The 24,619-nt window shown below is 46.7% G+C and overlaps 1 protein-coding gene and 2 long non-coding RNA genes across 5 annotated transcripts in view; 1 reads left to right on the top strand and 2 right to left on the bottom strand.

Annotated features, from left to right (window-relative positions):
• The window catches only part of LOC115895909 (vegetative cell wall protein gp1-like), a 42,474-nt gene extending 40,485 nt beyond the window's left edge, over positions 1-1,989 (bottom strand). For both annotated transcript variants that reach the window (XR_004055973.1, XM_030926456.1), the window contains exon 1: positions 1,780-1,989. Coding sequence is in view for 1 of the 2 variants with exons in the window: in XM_030926456.1 (XP_030782316.1) it covers positions 1,780-1,792 (13 nt within the window). In the remaining variant the exon portion in view is untranslated. The remainder of the gene's footprint in view (positions 1-1,779) is intronic.
• A 10,045-nt stretch (positions 1,990-12,034) lies between these two features.
• Positions 12,035-16,582, top strand: LOC115895910. 2 transcript variants are annotated; one of them, XR_004055975.1, is made up of 3 exons: positions 12,035-12,717; positions 13,356-13,490; positions 15,036-16,582. It is a non-coding gene; the product is annotated as an uncharacterized LOC115895910 (long non-coding RNA). The 2 variants fall into 2 exon arrangements; XR_004055974.1 differs by lacking the exon at positions 12,035-12,717 and having other exon boundaries at positions 13,075-13,490.
• Positions 16,583-18,150: 1,568 nt separating this feature from the next.
• LOC115895913 lies at positions 18,151-22,257 on the bottom strand. Its single transcript, XR_004055977.1, has 3 exons — positions 21,513-22,257; positions 19,361-19,506; positions 18,151-18,983 (listed from the first exon to the last, which is right to left on the bottom strand). It is a non-coding gene; the product is annotated as an uncharacterized LOC115895913 (long non-coding RNA).
• Between the last annotated feature and the right edge of the window lie 2,362 nt (positions 22,258-24,619).

Below are 24,619 nucleotides of genomic sequence, written 5' to 3'. Positions count from 1 at the left end.
GCGGTGGCTCAAGCCTGTAATCCAGCACTTTGGGAGGCCGAGACGGGCGGATCACAAGGTCAGGAGATCGAGACCATCCTGGCAACACGGTGAAACCCGTCTCTACTAAAAAATACAAAAAACTAGCGGGGAGGTGGCGGGCGCTGTAGTCCCAGCTACTCGGGAGGCTGAGGCAGGGAATGGCTAAACCCGGGAGGCGGAGCTTGCAGTGAGCTGAGATCCGGCCACTGCACTCCAGCCTGGGCGAAAGAGCGAGACTCCGTCTCAAAAAAAAAAAAAAAAAAAAAAAAAAAAAAAAAAAAAGAATGCTCTTCCTGTGTGCCAGGATGTACACGCAGAGTGTTATCTTCTTTTTTTTTTTTTGGAGATGGAGTCTCACTCTGTCTCCCAGGCTGGAGTGCAATGGTGCGATCTCCACTCACTGCAAGCTCCGCCTCCCAGGTTCATGCCATTCTCCTGCCTCAGCCTCCCGTGTAGCTGGGACTACAGGCGCCCGACACAGCACCAGGCTAATTTTTGTATTTTTAGTAGAGACTGGGTTTCACCGTGTGAACCAAGATAGTCTCGATTTCCTGACCTTGTGATCCACCCGTCTCGGCCTCCTAAGTGCTGAGATTGCAGGTGTGAGCCACCGGCCGGCCTCAGAGAGTTATCTTGTTAGTTGTAATAGCCAGCATCTCGCAGGAGCTTTACCTTTTTTGGGTGTCAACTTTGAGATTCTGATGTAAGCCACAGACCTCTTCCTCTGCCTGCAAGAACACCCACCCACAACCACCTGTTGACTGGTTTAGAGAACTCCTGAGCCTACAGCCGCGTCCACCTACAGGAGGAGGAGTGAAGCCCAGACCAGGGACAGGGTCAGAGCTGTGGTCACTCATCCAGGGGTGGACAGCTCTGCATTCTTGGGAGGGCCCAGATACCCTCTTCTCTTGGAAGGCCAAGCCCAGAGCCTAGGTGGTCTTTGAACCCAAATAGACTTTGTGGTCTAGAGGAATGAGAGACCATTCACCAGGGAAGAAATTGGGGATCTTGGTCCTGAGTTTGTGGGGCAGACTCTTGCCATTTCCTCCCCCTTTCCCTGCCATGCCTTATTTGAAAAGAGGTCACTTCCATTTCAGTGAGCCAAGATGGAGCCATGCCACTCCAACCTGTGCAACAGAGTGAGACTCTGTCTCAAGAAAAAAAAAGAGATCACTTCAAAACTTCCCTGTTCAAACAGTTGACCCTGAACAACAGGGTTTAAACGCGTGGGTCACTTTACACATGGATTTTCTTTCACTTTGCCACACTTAGACAGCAAGACCAACCCTCCTCCTCTCTCCCACTCCTCCTCCTCAGCTACTCAATGCAAAAATGAGGAGAAGAACCTCTATGATGAGCCACTTTATGAATAGTAAACACATTTTTGTTATGATTGCTTTCCTCTAGCTTACTTTATGTAAGAATACACTATACAATACATATAAAACACAAAATGTGTGTTAAGTGACTCTGCGTGATCACTGAGGATTCCACCCAAAAATAGGCTATTAGTAAGTTCCTTTTGGCTAGTCAAAAGTTATTGTCCGAATTTAACTGTGTGTCGGGTTGGTGCCCTTAATCTCTGGATTGTTCTAGGTCAATTGTATGCTTAAGAATGGTCATTGGAACACTCTTTAGGGACTATTTTTTTGTTTAAAAAAGTTTTTCCACAATGGGCCACTCATTTAGGGCCCTAGGTTCCTCACTTCTCTCCTGTGCCATAGACCAAGTGCTGATCATTTTTGTTGCTCAACATACTTGTCACTTCCATCCGTCACAGGACCCACTCCGACCTTCCAGGAGCTGCTCCTTCCACTGCCTGTGATCCTGAGGGTCAGCACGTCCAGTCAGGCCAAGTAGCGAGATCAGTCCTCTCCTCTGCCCCAGTTCATGGATGGGCACAGGATGCAGGTGGGGGGGGTAGTCCACCCGGTTCCTGCTAATCCCACTGGATCATCAGGTGGGGAGAGTAAGGGATAGGGAACCAAAGAGAGATGCGAGATGGAGATGGAGTAGAGAAAAAAGAGAGTGAGATAGATACACACACACACACACACAAGAGAGAGAGAGAGAGAGAGAGAAAGAAAGAGGGAGAGTGAGAGGGACAGAGACAGAGAGAGAGAAAAAAAGTCAGAGAAGCAAAAGACACAGACATAGAAAGATGGAGAAAGAGATGAGAGGAAGAGAGAAACAGAGACACACACAGAGTCCTAAAAAGAGACAGAGAGAGACAGAGCAACCAGGAGAGAGACAGAGAGGGAGAAACAGAGACAGACAACGTGAGAGGCAGAGAGAGATGGAAAGAGAGATGGGGAGAGGGACGGAAAGAGAGAAGCAAAAGCACAACATTCCTTGAATTGCTTCTCCCTGAAGTCACCATTCTATTTCTGCACTTCCAGTTGCCACCAGGAATCTTTCTAAGTCACCTGTCCTCCTTCCTTCCTCATCTTCCTCACGCACTCTTACTAAAACCTCCTGAAATCTGCCTTCCCAATGACAACTCCTCCTTGAAATGTCACCACTGACTTCCAAACAACAGCCAATAAAAAAGGTTTTTAAAACAATGACTTCCACCAGTTACTCAGTTTTACTAAAGGTTATGGTGCTGTTTCTTAACACTTCTCTCGAAAATTTTTCTCTTTGTTTTTTATCTCTTTGCATGAATTCACATGAAAATAGAGCACATATTATAGTGAATATAGACTCTAAATGATGTTTTGTGTTGACCTTATTATTAGTGATAAACACTGTATAAGTAATTTATTTTTATCATTTCTTTCTTACTATGGTTTGAAAGTGTCCCCCAAATTTCAAGTGTTGGAAACTGAATCCCCCATGCAGTAGTGCTGAGGGGAGGGATCTTTAAGGGGTGATCAGGTCATGAGCGTTTCAACCTCGTGAGTGGACTAATGTTGTTATTGGGGGAGTGGATTCCTTATCACAAGAGTTGGTCTGTTACAAAAGTGAGCTTGACCCCTCTTACTCCTTCATGCTCTCTTCCCCTTCCACCTTCCTGTGGGATGACACAGCACAAAGGTCCTTGCCAGATGCCCAACACCCCTTAACCTTGTAGTTCCCACTTCCAGGACTGTGAGAAGTGAATCTCTGTTTTTGTAAATTACCCAGTCTCAGGCACTCTGTTAAGAGAAGCAGAAAACAGGCTAAGAAAAAATGTTTTAGGATCCTCTTCCCTCACAGTTGCAGTGAGAAGTTTATAGGTTTGTTTTGCTTTGTGGAAGATAAAATGCTAAATAGTAGGCATAATTTTGAAGGTTTCTCTTTCCATCCAAATATTTGATTCATTTTAAAATTTCTGTTACACTGAGTTATTGACTGTCATGTGCGTCCGTGTGCAGAGACCACCAAACAGGCTTTGTGTGAGCAATAAAGCTTTTTAATCACCTGGGTGCAGGCCGACTGAGTCTGGAAAGAGAGTCATCGACGGGAGATAAGGGTGGGGCCGTTTTATAGGATTTGGGTAGGTAAAGGAAAATTATAGTCAAAGGGGGGTTGTTCTCTGGCGGGTAGGAGTGGGGGTCACAAGGTGCTCAGTGGGGGAGTTTTTGAGCCACGATGAGCCAGGAAAAGGAATTTCACAAGATACTATCATCCCTTAAGGCAAGGACCGTCCATTTTCACTTCTTTTGGGGTGGAAGGTCATCAGTTAAGGGTGGCTCGGCATTTACACTTCTTTTGTGATTCTTCAGTTACTTCAGGCCATCTGGGCATACATATATGTGCAAGTCACAGGGGATGCGATGGTTTGGTTTGGGTTCAGAGGCCTGACGTTGACCTTTGCTTCTGATGCCTCAGAGATGTCTCGAAGAAAACCACGGAGGAAACCTCAAGTGCCATGTAGTCTGTCTTATCTAAGTGCCCTCTGGACTTCGAGAAGGCTCTTTCTGTGAACCAGAGAGCTAACAATGTAGCCCAGCTCAAGACACTTTCTTGGAAAAGCTTTCAGAACATAGCCATTCCTGGGGAGCATCACAGCGTTTAGACTTCACAACAGGCACCAGAGAGCAGTCAGAAGGCCATGGAATATTTTGCCTGAATTCCTTCCAGCATTGTGTTCCAGGAACCTTGAAACTCCCTCTCCCTCCACGTGGGTCTTAGGTTTCTCTTTCCAAACCCAAACAGACTTGTTTTTCAACAATCCCCAGGAAGATGATGTCTTATCATTATATATAGTTGAATTGTAAATCTTCTAAATTCAGAAAGAAAGAGTATGGAAATAATTCAGAAGCCCTTGAGTTTTTAGCGAGAAAACTCTGCAGTGAGGGTGGGGGAGGGGGACTCTTTTTATGTTGCAAATTCCCGGCGGGGTTCTTCCACACACGATCCTTGCTTGTGTCTCTCTCCAAGCCTGTCTGTGAATAACCCACTCATCCTTCCAAGCTCAACTAAGACGCCATGTGACAGTGTTATGCCCAGACCGTTTATTCCCCGAAGAAGACCACCAGAGTCCAGAGTCAAAGCCAAGTGGCAAGGATATTTAATGCAAGTTCGAACTTGGTCCCTCCGTTCTACAACATACAAGAGGGCCTGGAACAATGCGTGCGCTTGCTTTTTATAGCTCAAGGTAAACAGGACTTGTCAGGTTACAGAGAAACAAGGCATTTCTCTAGGCTACAGCATTACAATTGGTTTACATTTTAAATTATACTTTTAGCAGCTTTCTTATCAGTTCCTGCGCTTTTACAAACGGTTGTAACTTTATCGGAGATTCTCCAGGTGTTGTTTTTCTTTGAGATATATGGAGGAATGTGTTTGTGTCGGGCCCAGGAAGTGGAGGCATATGGGGGGATGTTTCAAGGCTGTGATATATGGAGGAATGTGTTCTTTCATTTCCCCCTCTCTCAGGTACCTCTGGAGCCAATCTTGGGTCCTATAGGTCTGACTCCATTTCAGTGTCCACAGTTTGGTATTGAGCTCTAAAGACCATGAGCTGTATGGTGTCAAACCTTTCCTTGACAAACCGCAAAATTCTGTTTATAACATAAGGTCCTACAGTAAGCAGAAATAGTAGACTTAGCAGGGGTCCAAGGAAGGGGGCTAACAGGGGAAACATAGAGGAATTTTACCATTGTCATCATGACACTGAGATTACATACTTTACAAAGTAATAGAATATTACAAAGTAAGTGGGGTCAGGATGAGAGCACAGGATGGTGTTAACATTAGAATTGCTAATAAAATTTTGGGCACGCATAGTCATTGATAACATTTTATCAGGAAATAGGGTTTGAGAGCAGACAACCTGACTGACCAAAATTTATTAGGTGAGAATTTCCTCATCCTAATAAGCCTGAGAGCACTACAGGAGGCTGGGGCTTATTTCATCCCTTCGGCTTCAACTGTAAAAGGTGGCACGCCTCCAAGGGGGTCGTTTATAGGCCTTCCCTCAGAGCGCATTCTCTTTCTCAGGGATATTCCTTGCTGAGAAAAAGAATTCAGCGATATTTCTCCTATTTGCATTCAAAAAGAGAAGAAATATGGCTCTGTTCCGTCCGGCTCACCGGTAGCCAGTTCAAGGCTACCTCCCTTGTTCCCTGAACATCACTGTTATCCTGTTCTTTTTTCAAGATGCCCAGATTTCATATTGTTCAAACACACATGCTCTACAAACCATTTGTGCAGTTAACTCAATCATCACAGGGTCCTGAGGTGACATATATCCTCCTCAGCTTACAAAGGAGATGATGGGACTAAGAGATTAAAGTAAAGACATAGGAAATTACAAAAGTATTAAAGTAAAGACAGACATAAGAAATTACAAAAGTATTAATTTCGGAGAACTAATAAAATGTCCATGAAATCTTCATATTTTGTGTTTTTCTGCCATGGCTTCAGCCAGTCCCCCCGTTCAAGGTCTCTGACTTCCCGCAACATTCTCTCTCCCTTTTTCTCTATATAAATGTGCCATGGCGATGAAGGCTCGTTCGTTCTCTCGATTGTGGCATAGGATTCTTTGACTGGTTCAGCACACTAAAAACAAACCGATTAAACAGAGACACATGATTCCAAAATTTACTGCAGTAGAGTTCTCAATAGACTTAATCCAAGTCGTGGGGTTTAATCCATAAAGATTTTTTTTTTCACTTGATCTAATGCCTCAGTTCCAGGCACAATATTTAAATGACTTTGAGAGACTTCAAAATTTGTTGTTCTAATTTAGAAATGTCTAAAGTGAGATTATCTCCTCTTCCCTGTAGATGGCATTTTACCATGTCCCAGTGATGTTTAGACTCATTATAAACTTGGGGTGTAATACAAAAATCTGAAGTATTCCAGTCACACTGTAACTGGAAATGATACCTAATGGAAATATTTATCATCAATTCTTTTTCCTCCAGTTAGGCAGGGCAACAATCATCTGTGGGACCAGGTACCTACACACTATTATTAACATATATTTTAATAGGATTATCCATCCATGTGACTGCCCTAATTAAGGGCGGGAAAGGCACATAAGCCCAGTATGTATAATTAGCTGCAGCTGCTCCTGCAGGCATGGGGAGACTTACCACCGTTGATACAACCATTAAAGCTGCAAGCAGCATTTTTTTTTTTTCTGAGGTTTGTGTCACCTTTGTGCTGGCCAGGCTTTTTCTAGCTAACAGTGTCAGCTTCTTTAACTGTGCCCAGGTCGGCAGCTCTGCCTTCCTGGTGCGTGGTGACTATCTGTTTTTCTTTTTTTTTTTTCTTTTTTTGAGACGGAGTCTCGCTGTGTCGCCCAGGCTAGAGTGCAGTGGTGCGATCTCGGCTCACTGCAAGCTCCACCTCCCGGGTTCCCGCCATTCTCCCGCCTCAGCCTCCGAGTAGCTGGGACTACAGGCGCCCGCCACCGCGCCCGGCTAGTTTTTTGTATTTTTAGTAGAGACGGGGTTTCACCGTGTTAGCCAGGAGGGTCTCGATCTCCTGACCTCGTGATCCACCCGCCTCGGCCTCCCAAAGTGCTGGGATTACAGGCTTGAGCCACCGCGCCCGGCCGACTATCTGTTTTTCTAATATCACCACTTGATTTATCCTGCGAGTCAATGGTGCTCGATTGCGGTGTTTCTGTCTCCGTGGAGGCGCTTTTCTTTGCATCTCCGATGGGTTCATTGTAGAACTTCAAATGTTTAGTGGGTATCCAAATAGGAAGCTGATTTTCTCCTAGTGAAACACAAGCAAAACTTCTTCCCCAGGTTATTACCTTCCTCTATTTCTCATGTCCTATTTTTGTTGCAACAAAGTGAACAGCTGGTTTAACTGATTATCTATGCTATATTTAATTAGAGCTGTCTTAACATCCTTTGTAGCCTGTACTACATATGCAGAATCTGATATAATATTAACAGGTTGATTAAAATCTTTTAACACTGTAATGACTGCAACCAACTCTGCTCTTTGAGCATATTGATATTGAGTTTTGATTACTCGCTCTTTTGGCCCTCTGTAAGTCACTTTTTCATTGCTGGAACCATCAGTGAATACTGTCAGAGCATTTTCTAAAGGTTTATGTCTGGTAATTTTAGGTAAAATCCAAGTAGTCAATTTTAAAAACTGGAAGATTTTTGTTTTTGGGTAATGATTATCAATAATTCCCACAAAATCAGCAAGGCCAATTTGCCATGCACCAGAATTGATAAAGGCTCGTTTAACTTGTTCCTTGGTTAAAGGGACAACTATTTTGTCTGGGTCATTACCACACAATTTTATTATTCGTAATCTTGTCTGACCAATTAATGTAGCTATTTGGTCCAAGTACAATGTAAAAGTCTTAATTATACTGTGAGGAAGGAACGACCACTCCACAAGATCAGTATTTTGAACAATGATGCCTGTTGGAGAATGTGGAGTGGCAAAAATCAAAAGTTGGAGTGGGGCTAAAGAATCTATTCTACTTATTTGTGCCGACTGAATTTTTTCTTCCACTAATTTAATTTCTTTTGTTGCCTCTGGGGTTAATATTCTTTTACTATTTAAGTCTGGATCTCCTCTTAAGATAGAGAACAAATTTGACATGGCATAAGTAGGAATGCCTAGAGTTGGCCGAATCCAATTAATATCATCTAACAATTTTTGAAAATCATTTAATGTTTTTAATGTGCCTTTTCTTATTTCTATTTTTTGTGGCTTAATTTTTCTATTTTCTATTTGCATCCCTAAATAATGAAAAGGAGCAGCGGTTTGGATCTTATCAGATGCTATTGTTAGTCCTGTGTTGGCAACCTCTGCTTGCAGAAATGTGTAACAGTCAATTAATTTGTCTCTTGTTTCTGCAGCACATAAAATATCATCAATATAGTGAATGATATAGCAATCTGAATATTTGTCTCTAACTGGGTGAAGGACTTGACCTACGAAAGTTTGACAAATAGTTGGACTATTAAGCATTCCCTGAGGTAACACTTTCCACTGAAACCTGGTGGCTGGTTCTTTATTATTTATGGCTGGTATAGTAAAGGCAAATTTTTCACAATCTTGCTCTGCCAGAGGAATGGTAAAAAAAGCAATCCTTAAGATCAATTATAATTAAAGGCCAGTCTTTTGGGATCATGGCCGGAGAGGGCAATCCAGGTTGGAGAGGTCCCATGGGTTGAATTACAGCATTTACGGCTCTTAAGTCCATTAACATACGCCATTTGCCTGATTTTTTCTGAATTACAAACACAGGAGAATTCCAGGGTGAGAATGAAGGCTCAATGTGTCCCTTTTCTAATTGTTCCTTTGCTAATAAGTGTAAAGCCTCCAGTTTCTGCTTTGGTAGCGGCCACTGATTTACCCATACCGGTTTTTCTGTTTTCCAAGTTAATGGAATGGGTTTAGGAGGCTCTACAGTGGCTGCCCCTAAAAAGGATATCCTATTCCTTTTCTTTCTTGATTTTTCTCAGTCTCAAATGGGACTTTAATGCCATGTTCATTTTTTCCTAATCCCTTTCCTGGTATATATCCCATCTTAGTCATGATTTTTTTGACTCATGGGGCTGTATAATGGAGAGGGCATAATGATTTCTGCACCCCATTGTTGTAACAAATCTCGACCCCATAGATTAACAGGAATTGAACTAATCATTGGCTGAACAATACTTTCTTGATTATCTGGCCCTAAACAATGTAAAATCGTTGTACTTTTATATACTTCTGAAGCTGTGCCTACGCCGACAAGTCTTGTAACAGCCTTTTGTTTAGGCCAATTTTTTTTTTTTTTTTTTTTTTGGCCACTGATTATAAAGCAATGACAGAGATATCTGCTCCTGTGTCTACCAACCCTTCAAACTGTTTTCCTTGAATAATGGCCTTACACACAGGTCTGCTCTCAAAGACCAGACTTGCCTAATATGCAGCTTTTCCTGCCAGATCAGTGCTTCCGAACCCTCCTGTTCTTTTTATTTCACTGTTTCCAACTTTAATATAAGGTAGGAGTAATAATTGAGCGATCCTGTCTCCTGGACTGGCACTCCAAGGAATTGAGGAACTAATAACCAATTGAATTTCGCCTTTATAGTCTGAATCAACCACACCAGTATGAATTTGAACTCCTTTTAGATTTAAACTTGAGCTTCCTAAGATTAGTCCTACAGCCCCCTCAGGCAATGGGCCGTACACCCCAGTGGGGATTTTTTGTGGAGGCTCCCCTGGAAGCAAAGAGACTGCTTGTAAAGTACACAAATCTACTGCTGCACTGCCACTTGTGGCAGGGGATAATTGCTGTATTGTGATAACTGGCTTATTCCCTGAGACACTTGTGACAGTGGGGGATGTTATTCCTGAAAACCCTGAGGAACAAAGGGTTGAATTTGGAATGCCCCAGTTTGTTGCGGGGCCTGAGGCTGGCCCCTCCTCTCGTTTCCCAACAGTGGTTGCCCATTTTTATCAAATTTAGAACGACATTGAATACTCCAATGTTTTCCCTTTTTACATCTTGGACATAGGCCAGGTGGCTCTTTATCTGTTGTTGTAGTAGCTTGAGTAGTTACATTTGGTTTACTTGAGACTAGGCAATTCTTTTTTAGATGACCAATTTGACCACAATTATAACATTTTCCCCCAAATGTTTTCACTTGTCCTCCTAAAGCAACTCCTGTGATTGCTTGAGCCATAAGCATAGCTTTATGCATAGCTCCTCCAATTCCATCCCAGGCTTTAACATACTCTGAGATTACATCTAATCCTGTGGGAACCCTTCCTTTTAATGGCTTAATGGCTGATTGATGATCAGGATTGGCATTTTCATGACAGAGACTCTATCTTTTTCTATTTGATCTTCTTTTGGAGTTTGTACTTGTTTAACCTGCATTTGAGGTTGTAAGATTACAGGCATCTGAGCTGCTATAAGAGGAGTTGGCCATCGTGGTTTAGACTCTGATGGCTCTGCTAATTCTGGATCTTTTTCCTCTAATTTTAACGTTTCAGGATATATTACCTCCTGTAATTGATTATCGTCAACATTTTGCATTGACTGAGCCATTACCGGCTCTGCTACACATTAACAGTGTGAACTTTCTTTTCCTTTCCGGGATTCTATCCCTGCCTCTTTTTCACAATCTACTGCACAGCTTTTAGGGACATCGGAAACTGGAACACTATCTTCTTCTGTTTGCAACGGTTCTAAAGCTACTTTAATAATGACCCAATCATTCCATACTGCAAGTGGGATGATTTTACCTTCCCTACTTACTTGTTTTAATTCTTTGCCAATTTTTTTTTTCTTTTCCAATCTTTTAGATCTAAAGTTCCCTGTTCTGGAAACCATGGACAAAACTGTTCTATTGTTTGAAAGAGCGTAATTAGATTTCTGGTAGACACTTTAATTTCCCCTCTTTTTAAGAGAATTTTTATAAAGCTGCGATGAGAGGCATATTTACTCTTAGTCTGTCCCATCGTTACCCTAGGTTCTTCCGAGCGCACAAGCTTACCGCAAGGCTGACTGTAGATGCACTCGGGAGTCTCTTGTCAACTTGTCCTCAATGACCATGCTCCGGCGTACCTTCACCTTAGAGAAAAGCTTCCACGTTGGACGCCAGATGAAGGGGTGGCCTGCCCCTCCACACCTGTGGGTGCTTCTCGTTAGGTGGAATGAGAGACTTTAGAAAAGAAGTAAGACCCAGAGACAAAGTATAGAGAAAGAAAAGCGGGGCCCAGGAGACCAGCGCTCAGCTTACAGAGGACCCACGCCGGCCCTTCAGAGTTACTTTGCCTTTCAGTGGGTCCGGGTGCACTGGCCGCCTCCCGTCCACCTGCTCCCTCCCGCAGCTCAGCCCAGGGGGCTGAGGCCTGTGGCCCGGAGAGGTACGGAGGGGGTTCTGTGGACAGTGGGTCCCCGCTATCAGGTAAACAGGTCCTGCAAGGGAAAGTGAGTTACGGAATATCAACAACAAGTTATGTCAGTCGCAGGCGCGCTCCAGAAATTTGGGTCAGAACAAGTTATGTCAGTTGCAGGCGCGCTCCAGAAATCAGGGTCAGAATAAATTCAGACAAGAATCAGATGAGAGCCAGGGGACATCTCCCACCGGTCTCCGCTGGCTGTCCTATAGCACGTCCGCCAGGACTTATGCCAGCTTTCAGCTTCAGTTTCAGACCTCGTGAGCCTCAGATTCAGAACGGATTCAGACAGACAAACAGAGACGAGGCTCAGATTCAGAACGGACTCAGAGCCACCTTTAATGCAAGTTCGAACTTGGTCCCTCCGTTCTACAGCATACAAGAGGGCCTGGAACAATGCGTGCGCTTGCTTTTTATAGCTCGAGGTAAACAGGACTTGTCAGCTTACAGAGGAACAAGGCATTTCTCTAGGCTACAGCATTACAATTGGTTTACATTTTAAATTATACTTTTAGCAGCTTTCTTATCGGTTCCTGCGCTTTTACAAACGGTTGTAATTTTATCGGAGATTCTCCAGGTGTTGTTTTTCTTTGAGATATATGGAGGAATGTGTTTGTGTCGGGCCCAGGAAGTGAAGGCATTGCTCAAGGCTGTGATGTGTTTGTGTCGGGCCCAGGAAGTGGAGGCATATGGGGGGATGTCTCAAGGCTGTGATATATGGAGGAATGTGTTCTTTCAACAGAAACAGTCGGTTCAACATCTATCTCCTCCTCCTCTTCTGACCAAGGCTCCACACTAAATGCTTCATTCCCCAGCTGTCTTTGTGCACCCATGTGGCCATGTGGGTCCACTCTGGCCCATGTGATGTAAGTAGAATTGTTGAGCAGCAGGACGTCCAAAAGGACTCCTTAAAAGGAGCCAAACTACTGAGTATGGCTTTTTTTTTTTTTTTTTTTCCTGCTGCTTTGAATGCAGCTGTGATTGCAGGAACAAAGCTACTCTCTTGGGGCATGAGGTGATCTAGAAGATACAACCACCTTCAGTCAAAGTGCCTGAGGGAATGATAGGAGAAGCTGGACTCTCTGATAAGATCACAGATCCAGTGCACAGGGGAGGATTGCCTGCCTTCAGATTCCTTTCATGTGAAAAGACAGACCTTTATATGTGTGAGCCTCTGTTAGCTTGTGTCTTCTGTTTTATGCAGCCAAACTTAACCTTAACTGCCACACACCATCTACTTATATTTCATGATGCTCTCTCTAATCTCTTAGGTAATTGTGTCCCCCCAGAAACCTATGGAGAGCTGAAGGGGTTTTAGGATCTTGGAATCCACCCTCCTCCTTTGGTACAAGAGGACAAAAGCCAGAGAGCAGTGCGATGGCTGAGGTATGCGAGTGTAAACCAAAAGGTACCTGAGACTGATCTCAATCCATGTAAAAGTTAATTCTGCCAAGGTTAAGGCCATGCTTGGAAGAAAAAAACACGGAATCACAGAAACGGTCTGTGGTCTGTGCCTTCCTCCCAAGATGATTTTGAGGGCTTCAGTAGTTAAAGGGGAAGGGTGGGCTGAAGAGGAAGGGTGGGCTGGAGGGAAGGGTGGACTGGAGGGAAGGGTGGACTGGAGGGGAAGGGTGGGCTGGAGGGAAGGGTGGGCTGGAGGGGAAGGGTGGGCTGGAGGGGAAGGGTGGGCTGGAGGGGAGAGAGGGAGCCTGTGTTCTTCCTCAGGTTGCGAGAGAGCAGATGGGGAATCATCAGTTATGTCTTCATCTCACATGCGGTAAATCAGTCCCTTACATAAGATAAGGTGAACATAGACCAGCTTCCTGTGGAGATATGTAACCCTTTATCTGTAGCCATCTGCTTAGGAACAAAAGGAAAGGCAGTTTCTTGCATGATTCAGCCTCCAGCTTAATGTTTTTTTCTTTTTGGCTGAGAATTGGGCTCCTGAGGCTTTATTCTTCCCTGCAAACTCTATTGTATGTGAAAATTGTTGTTCGGGATCTAAAGTTGTTTACTTACTCCAGCTACATCCCTTAGCTCAATTTCCATTTGGAGTGGCTTCTGGAAGGCTGCAATTGAAATCCACCAGGGCCCATTTCAAGGTGTTCCCAACATCGCCTGGGAAAAAGGAGCCCGAATGCGCTTCCCTGTGGATGCAGGTCAGTCATCATAACGCACAGAAACAGCGTTGACCTCAGCCTGGAGCCATTGTCCTGAAAGGGGATTCTTCCCAGCTCGGGCCTGAGACTGATCCCTGAGAAGCGGCCCCTCCATCCCTGAACCCTTCCTGCTTGTGTCTCCTCACTTCCTAGTGATCATGGCATTCAGGCTCAGAATGCTGCAGGCCTATCACACTGGAAGCTGCCAAGGTGCCTCCTGCCACACAGGACACCCGGCACAGCAGCAAGATCAAGGGACCAGCAGGGAATGAAAGAGATCAAATGAAAAAAAACTAAAAGGCAGAAATGAAGTCCACAGGCAAACAGCCCGGGCGGCACCCTGACAGCCCGGGCGGCGCCCTGAGCCTAGTTAAAGATGGACCCCGGACCTAACCGATTAGGTTATCTATAGACTCCAGACATTGTAAGGACAAACGTTGTGAAAGTCTCTGTCCTGCTCTAATTACCGGTGTCTGCCACATATCTTAGTCCTGGGTCCAGTACAAACACAATCCTCTATTTTGTCCCAACTTCCTGAGCCCAACACAAACACATCCCCCCCTTCCCCACATCTCAGAAACACCACCTAGAGAGCCCCTGATAAGGTCACAACCGTTTGTAGTTTTACTAAATGCACGGGAACAAATAGAAAACTGTTAATTGTATTAACCAATTACCAGTTGTGATGCTGCAACCAAAAGAATTCCTTTGTACCTCTGTAACCTTACATATCCTGTATGCATCGGGCTATAAAAAGCGGGCACATGCATCATTTGGGGCCCTCTTGTATGTTGTAGAACGGAGGGATCAAGTTCGAACTTGCATTAAAGATCCTTGCCACTTGGCTTTGACTCTGGACTCTGGTGGTCTTCTTCGGGGAATAAACGGTCTGGGCATTACAGGAAGAGGCTGCAGTCATTTGGGGGAACAGCCTGAAAGTCACCTGGAGCCTGGTGGCAGGTGGTCCCACCTCCTCCCTAATGTTAGGTCCCAGAGAAAATGACAATATGAACAACTCATGTCACCATTATTAGCAGAATCTTTTTATTCTTTCCTTAATTTTTTGTCATTAAATTGAGCTCAATATGCCCATTTTCTTTTCTTTTCTTTTTTTTTTTTTTTTTAAAGAGAGAGTCTTGCTGTGTTGCCCAGGCTGGGGTGCAGTGACGCGATCTCGGCTCACTGCAAGCTCCACCTCCCGGGTTCATGCCATCGTCCTGCCTCAGCCTCCCGAGTAACTGGGACTACAGGGGCCCGCCACCATGCCTGGCTAATTTTTTGTATTTTTAGTAGAGACATGGTTTCACCGTGTTAGCCAGGATGGTCTCGATCTCCTGACCTCATGATCCGCCTGCCTCGGCCTCCCAAAGTGCTGGGGTTACAGGCGTGAGCCACCCTGCCAGGCCTATAGGCCCATTTTCTGCTTTTAATGCCACCAATACATGAAAGTCCAGAACTGTTTCTGTAAAAAATAGTTTCATTTTCATTATTTTATGTTTCATTACATTAATTCTATTATTTTATTCTCTTTGTATTTTTTAGAAGAACTTCAGCGTGAGAGGGGCTATGCCTGCTGCCTTGTGGCTGCAGAAGGAGAGAGAAGGAGCCTCTCCAAAAAGGGGTTACAGGAAAGCCCTGAGGCGAGATACTCACTTCAGAGGGTTCAAGACAAGGACACTCACTTTGTTCTGTGCGGTGTGGAGACACGGGTGAGTGCTCCTCAGTGGCACCAACTGGTTCCCTGTTGTCCTCAGCTGCCAGTGCCCTGGGACATGTCATTTGGACAAAACACTTTTCCATGTCCTGCCATCCATTCCACGGAGGCAGGAGAAAGGGGTCTGGAGGCAGGAACATAAGGCCGATTCACCCTGACTTTGGAGAACTAAATCAAATGGAAACTCTTGGGCTATGACAGGAAATATCCTCTCCATTTACACAGGGCGTCCACCGAGTACATGACTTTGTCATTTGACTTCATCCTCTTCATTTACATAGGGTGCACACCAGGTAACCAATGGAAACCTCTAGAGGGGATTTGAACCCCAGAAACTTCAGTAACAGGCTCCCTGTGCTCAGGCGCTCCCACCCTGTGGAGTGTGCTTTCATTTTGCGTCAGTCTCTGCTTTGCTGCTTCATTCTTTCCTTACTCCATTTTTGTGGTGTGTCCAATTCTTGGTTCAAGGCATCAAGAACTGGGACACCTTCAACCAGTAACATTATCTTAATATCTTGTTTTAAAACTGAATTCTGCTTTTCATCTGTTCACCTAGTTTTTAGAAGATGACAATGAAATACAACTTGGAACTTACCACAGCTTAATACGAGGGTCAATATGAGCTATACAACAGGTTTGATGTTTAAAAGTTGGCAACATTTTTTATTACTCTTTCATTTACAAACTACAGTAAATATTTTATTTTTTATATTTAATTATGAAATATATGACACATAAGAGTCTATAAAATTTGGGTGGGCACGGTGGCTCATGCCTGTAATCCCAGCATTTTCGGAGGCTGAGGCGGGTGGATCATTTGAGGTCAGGTGTTCAAGACGAGCCTGGCCAATATGGTGAAACCCGTCTCTACTAAAAAAATACAAAGAGTGAGCTGAGCATCATGACAGGTACCTGTGATCCTAGCCACTCAGGAGGCTGAGGTGGGAGAGTTGTTTGCACCCAGGAGAGAGAAGTTGCAGTGAGCCGAGATCGTGCCGTTACACTCTAGCCTGGGCTACCTGAGCAAAACTCCACCTCAAAAACAAAAAAATAAACAAAACTGAATGCATAATCCGATAGATTAATAATTGCACTGATGTCATCATCCATTAGCATCGAGTGTCTTGAAAGGCTACAATATGCCCTTCCTTGATCACCTGGATCTCCCTTCTTCACCCAGACATAGGACTAACGTGTTAATGTTTGTCTTGCTTTTCATAAGGTTTATCATTTCTGTGTATATTATTAAGCAATGTCATATATAATGGTTTGTGAACTGTATATGGAATAGCAGTGTATTTTTCAGCAATTTCCTTTGTTCACTGTAATTTTTCATTGTTGATGCTTCTAACCGCAGTTCATTTTCACAGCTGTATCATATTCCACAATGTGACTATGGCAGATTTTTCTTTGATACAGGTGTATTTGGATGGCTTTCAGGTGTTTTCTATTTCTACAATCACCGCCTAAATATTCTTGCCCCGTATGTGTGTCTTGGAGAAGATAGTGCAAGGGGATTTCTGGGGCAGACATGCCCGAGAAGGCAAGTGTGAGGCCACAGAGGGGCGTGCCTAGCTTTTTATGAAGTACAGTTTTTTTTTTTTTTTTTTTTTTTTTTGAGACGGAGTCTCATTCTGTCGCCCAGGCTGGAGTGCAGTGGCTTCATCTCGGCTCACTGCAAGCTCCGCCTCCAGGGTTCTCGCCATTCTCCTGCCTCAGCATCCCAAGTAGCCAGGACTACAGGTACCCACCACCACGCCCGGCTAATTTTTTTGGATTTTTAGTAGAGATGGGGTTTCACCATGTTAGCCAGGATGGTCTCGATCTCCTGACCTCGTGATCCAGCCGTCTCAGCCTCCCAAGGTGCTGGGATTACAGGCGTGAGCCACCGCGCCCGGCCAAATTACAGTTTCTTCACAGGAGCGACAGCAGTGGATACTTTGCCAGCAGTTGATCTTTTCCAACTTTGGGATCTTTGTGGCTCTGCTGAATTTGTTTCTTGAATTATTGGATGTATCCACAGTACTATGTTTACTTATGTTTTGTAACTTTTTGCACGTGGACTTATCTTCCTTGGAATTTTATGTGCGGGGATATTTTGAGGACAGGATTGCATTGTTTCAGCAAAGATATTCACTCACATGGGGTAGAGGTGAAGTTAGCAGCCGCCCGGTGCCACGTCGATTTGACCCATGCTCTCCAGGTCTTCCAGCATGAGCTCCTGGAGGACTGTTTCTCATCGGTTTTCAGGGTCAGTGGTTTTCCCTCCACCCAGCACCAATGCAGGGACAGGTGCTCTCCTTGCTGCTCCTGCTCTGAGGTGGGCTTTTATTTGAAGTCTAAGATGTCAGATTTCTGACCTCATTTTGGAGAGACATCCGGTTTTGTTTCTGATGCCTCATCCTCTGTGCAACTGTCCAAACAGAAAAAAAATTCCACTTTGGTTCCCGCCAATTCTTTATTGACTGCTGTGGATTCCATCCTTCAATGCCAGCTCAGTAATGCACTTACAAAGATGCATTTTTATAGGTTTTACCCAACATCTCAGTTGTTTTTGTTGGGAAAGCTATTTAGTGTCCCTTATGTTGAAAATTGGAAGCTGGCAACACCGTATGTAGAGAGCTGCTCTTACCCCTTTCCATCATCTTCATGCTGGGTCCAGGCCTTCTTTCCCTCTGTGATTAAGCTGCCACAATGGGCTGGGTATGGTGGCTCATGCCTGTAATCTTAGCACTTTAGGAGGGCAATGTGGGTGAATCACCCGAGGCCAGGACTTCAAGACCAACCTTGTCAACTTGGTGAAACTCCGTCTCTACTAAAAGTACAAAAGATTAGCCCGGCATGGGGGTGCATGTCTGTAATCTCAGCTATTCAGGAGGCTGAGGCAGGAGAATTGCTTGAACTAGGACCTGGCAGGTGGAGGTTGCAGTGAGCCGAGATCACGCCACTGCACTCCAGCGTGGACAGGTGTTCCAGAAGACCTCATCTAAATACAGAATCAGAATGGGGGGCCCATGTCACACCTGCCATTTTTTCATCTTTACAGCTGGGCTTTTCTTGTCTTCTCTGCTGGACTCTGCTGTTTCCCACAAGGTCTTCAGAGAGTCTGCCCTGAATCCTACAACCAGGAGATGAGAAGCACAGAGTGACACCAGCAGGAGAACATAAAGATGCGGTGACAGTTGTCCTCCTCCTGCAGAGTCCAGAGCAGTGCACTGCTACTGCTGGTGCCCTAGCTAAGACTGGGGGCCAACAGGCCCGATGATAGTCTAGGAGTGCTGCAGTCAGGGTCCCCACAATGGGCACCCAGCCTCTGCCCTTGCACTCTGCATGAGCGAGACCGTTGTCACCTCAGAGCCCCTGGGTACAGATCAATGCATCTTACCAGAGCTGCATGTGAGGAAGGACCACGTGAGTCCCAGGAAACAGCTGAGGCCCTGCAGGGGGAGGTGGCCAGGACCGAGACCTGATGCCTCTGTGGAGAATCGTCTGTGGGTGTGAGTGGCACTGTGGGGTCAGTGCCCGGGTTCTGCTGCTCCCCCTCCTTAAAGATCAGGGCCCGAGCAGGGGCTGGTGTGTGTGTGGCACCTGGAACTGCAGGGCCACCACCTTTGTGTGAGGCCGTCATGGGGACCTGAGTACGGTGTTGTGTGCAGACCCCACCCATCCATTGGCCCCAATTCCTGGCCAGCTTCTGCCAACGTGAGAGGGTGGAATTTGGAAGGTGGTTGTAAGCTGAAGCCTGTCCCCCGGTGGCTGACATACAGTGGTGACACTCCCTGTGTGGGGGAAAGAAAGAGAGATCAGAATGTTATTGTGTCTATGGAGAAAGACGAAGACATAAGAAAGTCCATTTTGAGCTGTACTAGGAAAAATTCTTCTGCCTTGAGATGCTGCCAATCTGTAACCCTAGACCCAACCCTGTGCTCACAGAAGCATGTGCTGTATTGACTCAAGTTTTAATGGATTTAGGGCTGTGCAGGATGTGCCTTAGTCAAAATGTGTTTGCACGTCCTGGACTCCAGGCTGCCAGCTGCCTGTCCAGGGTCTGAATGTCCTACTGTGACCTGTTTCCTCACCTGGCCCAGAGGACAGATAGGGAAGGCTTGTTTTGAGGATTAGGCAGGGTAATCCCAGTCAGCCCTCATTAGCTTACCTATCCTCCAGGTCTTTTTGGTTTCTTTTTTCTCTTCTTTGTTATGAAACTCTGGAGAATTGTCCTCCAGCCTGTCTTCAGCTGGGGAGGTGGAAAGGCTGGACCTTGCCCTTGACTTCAGGGCCCCTTCTGGGTGCCCCCTCCTCCTAGGGTTTTTAAAAGCATATATGTGGCAACATACCCTGTACCTGAGAGAGCTGCAGAGAACCTCCTGCGTGTCCAAGCCAGAACACTTTGTTCCCTGACCCCAGACCTTCATCACACCCCAAAGCCCAAATACTTTCAGGTGGCCAGCTTCAGACAAGAGTCTGAACTCAATGCTTGTTTTCTGAGGTCTACACAGGCCCGTATGATGGGGCTACCTCCATTCTACCCTATGCCTCCCCCAATCCATTAGGGGCCTCAAACCCAGTGATCCCTAACTGGGAGCAAGGTTCCTCAGGCAAGGAATGCAGCCCTCCCCAGGATGCTGGCCTGGCCATGTCCCAATGGACATCAGTCCTGGAGCAAGAGGTCCAAGGCAGGGAGCTTCACCCCCCATTTCACCAGGTGTGGTGACATTTCTGGGTTCCTAGCCTTCAAGATGGGATTTCTTTACTGTGCCACAGTGGGGGAAACCGAGGCACAGGGCCGGTGAGCAATAAAGAAAACCTCTGTGACTAGGAAACGTGTCACTTGCCCAGCACAGCCGCTCCAGGATAGCACCCTTTGGGATGTACTGTTGAGCTGTTCCTGGCACGTGGCATGGCACTGGTGTGGAGGTCAGCAGCTTGTGGAGTTGGGGGAGGGGGTGTTGGCAGGAGCGGGTAATTTTGGACCCACCATGGGGAGGAAGGGGACATTGGCCCTTTCCCCACACCTTGGGCACAGCAGCAATTTTCTTCTCTGACGTGTGTGGGCACCAATGCCTATGTGGGTGTGGGTGCGTCCTCCCCTTTTGTTGATGAAGAACCTTCCTGCAGCCATTGGGGTGGGTATGGGCACCACACGTGCCTGGCAGCAGGGTGGTGCCTGCGGAGGCTTGGCTACTGTATGTCTCCCTGCCACCTCCCCAGGGGAAGCAGGCCCTGTGCCCTAGTGTCCCTCATATCCAGTCCCTCACATTCTTCACTTGGCATCTCTCTGCCTGATTCTTCCAACTCAGCCCCTGCCAGGTTTCTCCAAGCCCTGTGGGCCCTGGGATGGTATTAAAGGAGGCAGCAACTGTGCTGCCTGCCTCTGCCTGAAGTCAGGGATCCCTGGCCGCTACTGGCATCTGGTGGGCAGGGTAGGTGGGGAGGTCATGGGTCAGCTTTTCCACTCCCTAGCCTGCACTGGCTAAGTCACCAGGTGTAACCAGCCTGGAGGCTGATCTGTGTCCTCCACAGTCCCTTGATGCATTATATTGAAGCCAATCCTTGTGTGAATGACTTGACCTGTTGTTACCTCCCAGATCAAACCAGAACCGGAAGACTGTTGCACTTGGACCCAGAGCCTGGGGCTGAGGCTGCCGTGACCACGCTGCCGTGACCACCCTGTTCTCTTCCTTCTGGGGTCCCCAGGAAGCTCCCAGTACTGAATGATCCCCATAAAACACAGTGGCCAGGATGGGAGGGCTGGAGGTCAACTCCCCCCCGCCCCTGCCACCACAACCAAGAGGCCCCCGTGGAGGTTGGCCCTGAGCTGTGGGTCCCTGTGGGATGCAGGTTCCCACGGACACTTCAAGGGGTGAGCATGGGTCCTCCTGGCTGACAGGAGCCTGGTGGACACTGGGTGTGTGGGGCCTGTGTAGGTGGGTTGGACAGCACTGGGCCTAGCCAGGCAGCCAGGGATCGGTGTGGCCAAAGTGGGTAGCAATATGTTGCCAGAACAAAACTACAGTGCAACCAGCCCAGCTGGTAGGGAGAAGGAGGCCTGCCTAGCAGGACCATCCACCCCTGTCCTGGCCCCAAGCCCAGACTGCCTGCCTGTACTGGACATTGCCTGGTCCAGGAGGCCTGGGCATGTGGGTCAGGGGGTGTGTCCCTGGGTTCCAGACTTTGGTGGACCCTTGGGAACTGAGCATCCTCTGGGCAGGAGGAGGGCCCGCGGTCCACTGTTTGCATGTGCCCCTGGGGGTGTGGCCCCACCCCAGCTTCTCAGCCCGCACGGGGACGTGGCCAGGGCTCCTCACCTGCTCTGTGGCTCCAGCTCTGAACGGCTCACTGGTGACTCTGACAGCTTTCTCCCCAAAACATGGGTCCTCGTCTGTGGAAATGGGGTATCCCAGGCCCCCTGCAGGCAGGAACCCACCCCCAGCTCCTCTGCTGGGCTCTCCTGGGCTTTCTTACCTACTGGCTTGTGAGAGCCGGTTGGCCAAACTTGGTGTGCTGTTTTTATCTTGGGCACTTTCTTAGTGTGTTTTCTGTAACTACTGCCGTGTAGATCTTCTATATGAGTTTTAGGTAGAGAATCTTGCCCAGCCAGAGGTCCCCCATCCCAGAGAGCCTCGACTTTGGCGCCCCCGGGCTGGTCCTGCCTGTGCTCCGCTTGGTGTGAGTGTTGAGTGTGATGGATCCACGTGGCTACTTGACCCTGCATCTCCTTCCTCCTTGTTGCTGAGGCCAGTTCTGTTCTCTCTTTCTCCACCTGAACTGCATCTGAAGCCAAGATGAAGGATGAGAAGTGGCTGCTAAGAAGGACCCTCCTGCAGCGAATCTGCTGTCAGGAGGCTGCGCTGGCCCAGCCTGTCATTTCCTTCTCTAAGCTCATTCCAGAGGTCGGCCAGGGGCAGCCTGTCCCTGCCTACTCTTGTGGCCCGTGAATCAAGAATGGATTTTATATTTCCAAATGGTTGAACAAATCAAAAACTAACACTTCATGACACTGAGAAGTTTCCATGTCCATAAGTAAAGTTTGATGGGGGTGCAGTCATGCCCATCTCTTCACAGGCCACCTGCAGAAGGCTGCTGTGGTGCAGCCATGGCAGAGTTGCATCATTGAGGCAAAGATCAGTTGGCAAAGCTGAAAATACTGACTCCCGGCTCATTAGGGAAACAGTTTCCAGTCCCTGGTTTAAAGGTTGTGTGGCAGGACCCCAGGATCTTGGTCAACCTGTTCCTCACTCAGGACCTGATGTGGCCTTCGCTAGTATGTCTGCAAAGTCTGCGTGCTATGGTGCCTCTCATGGGGACGTTGAGCTCTGTCGTGCTAGATTTCAGGGTGTCTGCCTCATGGTCACCTGTGTCACCAACAGAGACCCTGTGGCCGGATTCAAACTAGCAGGAAGAGTTGGTCTCTGGCAGCAGGGATACCTTCGAGCTGAGCTGCCACCCACCCTGAGGTGGTCCCATGACACCCACTGTCTGGGTCAAGGTTGGGGCAGGGCTGGTGTCCTGAACTGCCCTGCGATGTGGATCGTAATAGCCTGGGGGGAGAGGGGGTTGCTATTACTCCCCATATCGTGGGAAGTGCCTCACCCCCTGCGATGTGGATCGTAAGAGCCAATTACTCCCCCCTGCAATGTGTGTCCATTATTAGCAGTCTCTTTTGTTCAGGATATTCGGAACAATTTCACAGGATGAGTGTACACAGCCTGCGACAGGAGAACGAATACCAATCTCTGCACCTCCGGATATTAGGAACCATATCACACAATAAGTGTATACCTTTTGGGAGATTTGGGGTAATGTCCTCCTGTGTTTCCCTGAATATTCGGAGACACATCACAGGGCGGCTGTGCACCTACTACTCTCTCGGCAGGAACATCATACTTTACCTACTGGAAATTAGGAGCAATATCACAGACTGGGTGTCAAGCCACTGTCATATTGGAAGTAATATCACGCTCTCCCCCACAAGTGATGAGGAACAATATCACAGGGGGGTGTGTAGCTTCTCCGGTAGTGGGAGTAGTATCATCATCTCTTCCTTTAGATGACAGGAACAATATCACAGGGTGGGTGTACACCCCGTGTGTTTTGGAAGCAATGTCATTTCTCTCTCTTCTAGGTTTTACGATTCATATCACAGGCGGGGTGTACACCCCTTGTTATATTGGATGGAATCTCATCCTCTTTCAACTTGTATCTTTAGAACAATATCCCATGGGGGCTGTCCATCCCTTCAATATTGGTACTAAGACCATCTTCTCCTTTCCTGGATATAAGAAACAATATCACAGGAGGGGTGTACACCCCTTGCAATATTGGTAGTAATATCATCTCTCCCCTGTGGTTATTAAGGACAAAATCCCAGGGTGGCTGTATTGGGAGTAATATCATCCATTCACCCACTGGATAAGAGGAACCATATCACTGAAGAGGTGTCCACCTCCTTCGATATTGTCAGCCATGTCTTCATCTTCCTGCCTGGATATTAGGAACGATACCCTGGGGTTGGGGGCCGTGTACACCCACTGCGATATCGAAAGTGAAATCAGCCTCTTTCCCGCTGGATATTAGGAACTATATCACAGGTGTGTGTGCACCTTCTGGAATATTGGGAGTACTATCAGCGTCCACCCCGCTGCATATTAGGAACAACATAAAGGGGGCAGGGTGGTTACAACCTCTGCAATATTGAAAGCAATATTCTCTTTCCCCTGTACATTAGGAACTAGATCACAGGGGTCTGTACACCTTCAGTGATATTGGGATTCATGTTATCTTCTCCCCCAGTGAATGTCAAAATATCACAGAAGGGTGTACACTCCCTGCAATATGGCCAGTAATATCATCGTCTCTACCTTTGGATACTAGGAACAACATCACAGAGGGTGTGAACACTGCCCCGCAATATTGGGCATAATGTTATCCTTTCTTCCCCTGGATATTAGGAGCGATATCCCTGGTGGTGGGAAGTGGAGTACATTAAGAACAATATCACTGGGTGGGTGTACACCCCCTGCCATATTGGGTGTAGTATCATCCTTTCTAGGATATTAAGAACAGTATCACAGGAGGGATGTACAGCCACAGTCCCTGCGTTATTGGGAGCAATAGCATCTTCTCCCCCTCTCGATATAAGGAACAATATCCCAGTGTGTCTACATCCCCTGCGATATTGGGTGTAATAACATCCTCTCTCAACGTGGATATTGGGCATAGAGTCACGGGGGTGTACGCCTTCTTCGATATTGGGAGCAATATCATCCTCTCCCCTCAGGATTGTAGGCAAAATATCGAAGGGGTTTTACAACTCGTGTGATATGGGCAGTAATATTATCCTCTCCCCACCTAGATGTTCGGAACTATATCACACGTGGCTGTACGCTTCTTGCGATATTGGGAGTCATATCAT

Source organism: Rhinopithecus roxellana, unplaced genomic scaffold (assembly GCF_007565055.1).
Source record: "Rhinopithecus roxellana isolate Shanxi Qingling unplaced genomic scaffold, ASM756505v1 contig3697, whole genome shotgun sequence".
Lineage (NCBI taxonomy): Eukaryota > Metazoa > Chordata > Mammalia > Primates > Cercopithecidae > Rhinopithecus > Rhinopithecus roxellana.
Note: the sequence above shows the minus strand (reverse complement) of the source record. Positions and strands in the feature narration are given on the sequence as shown.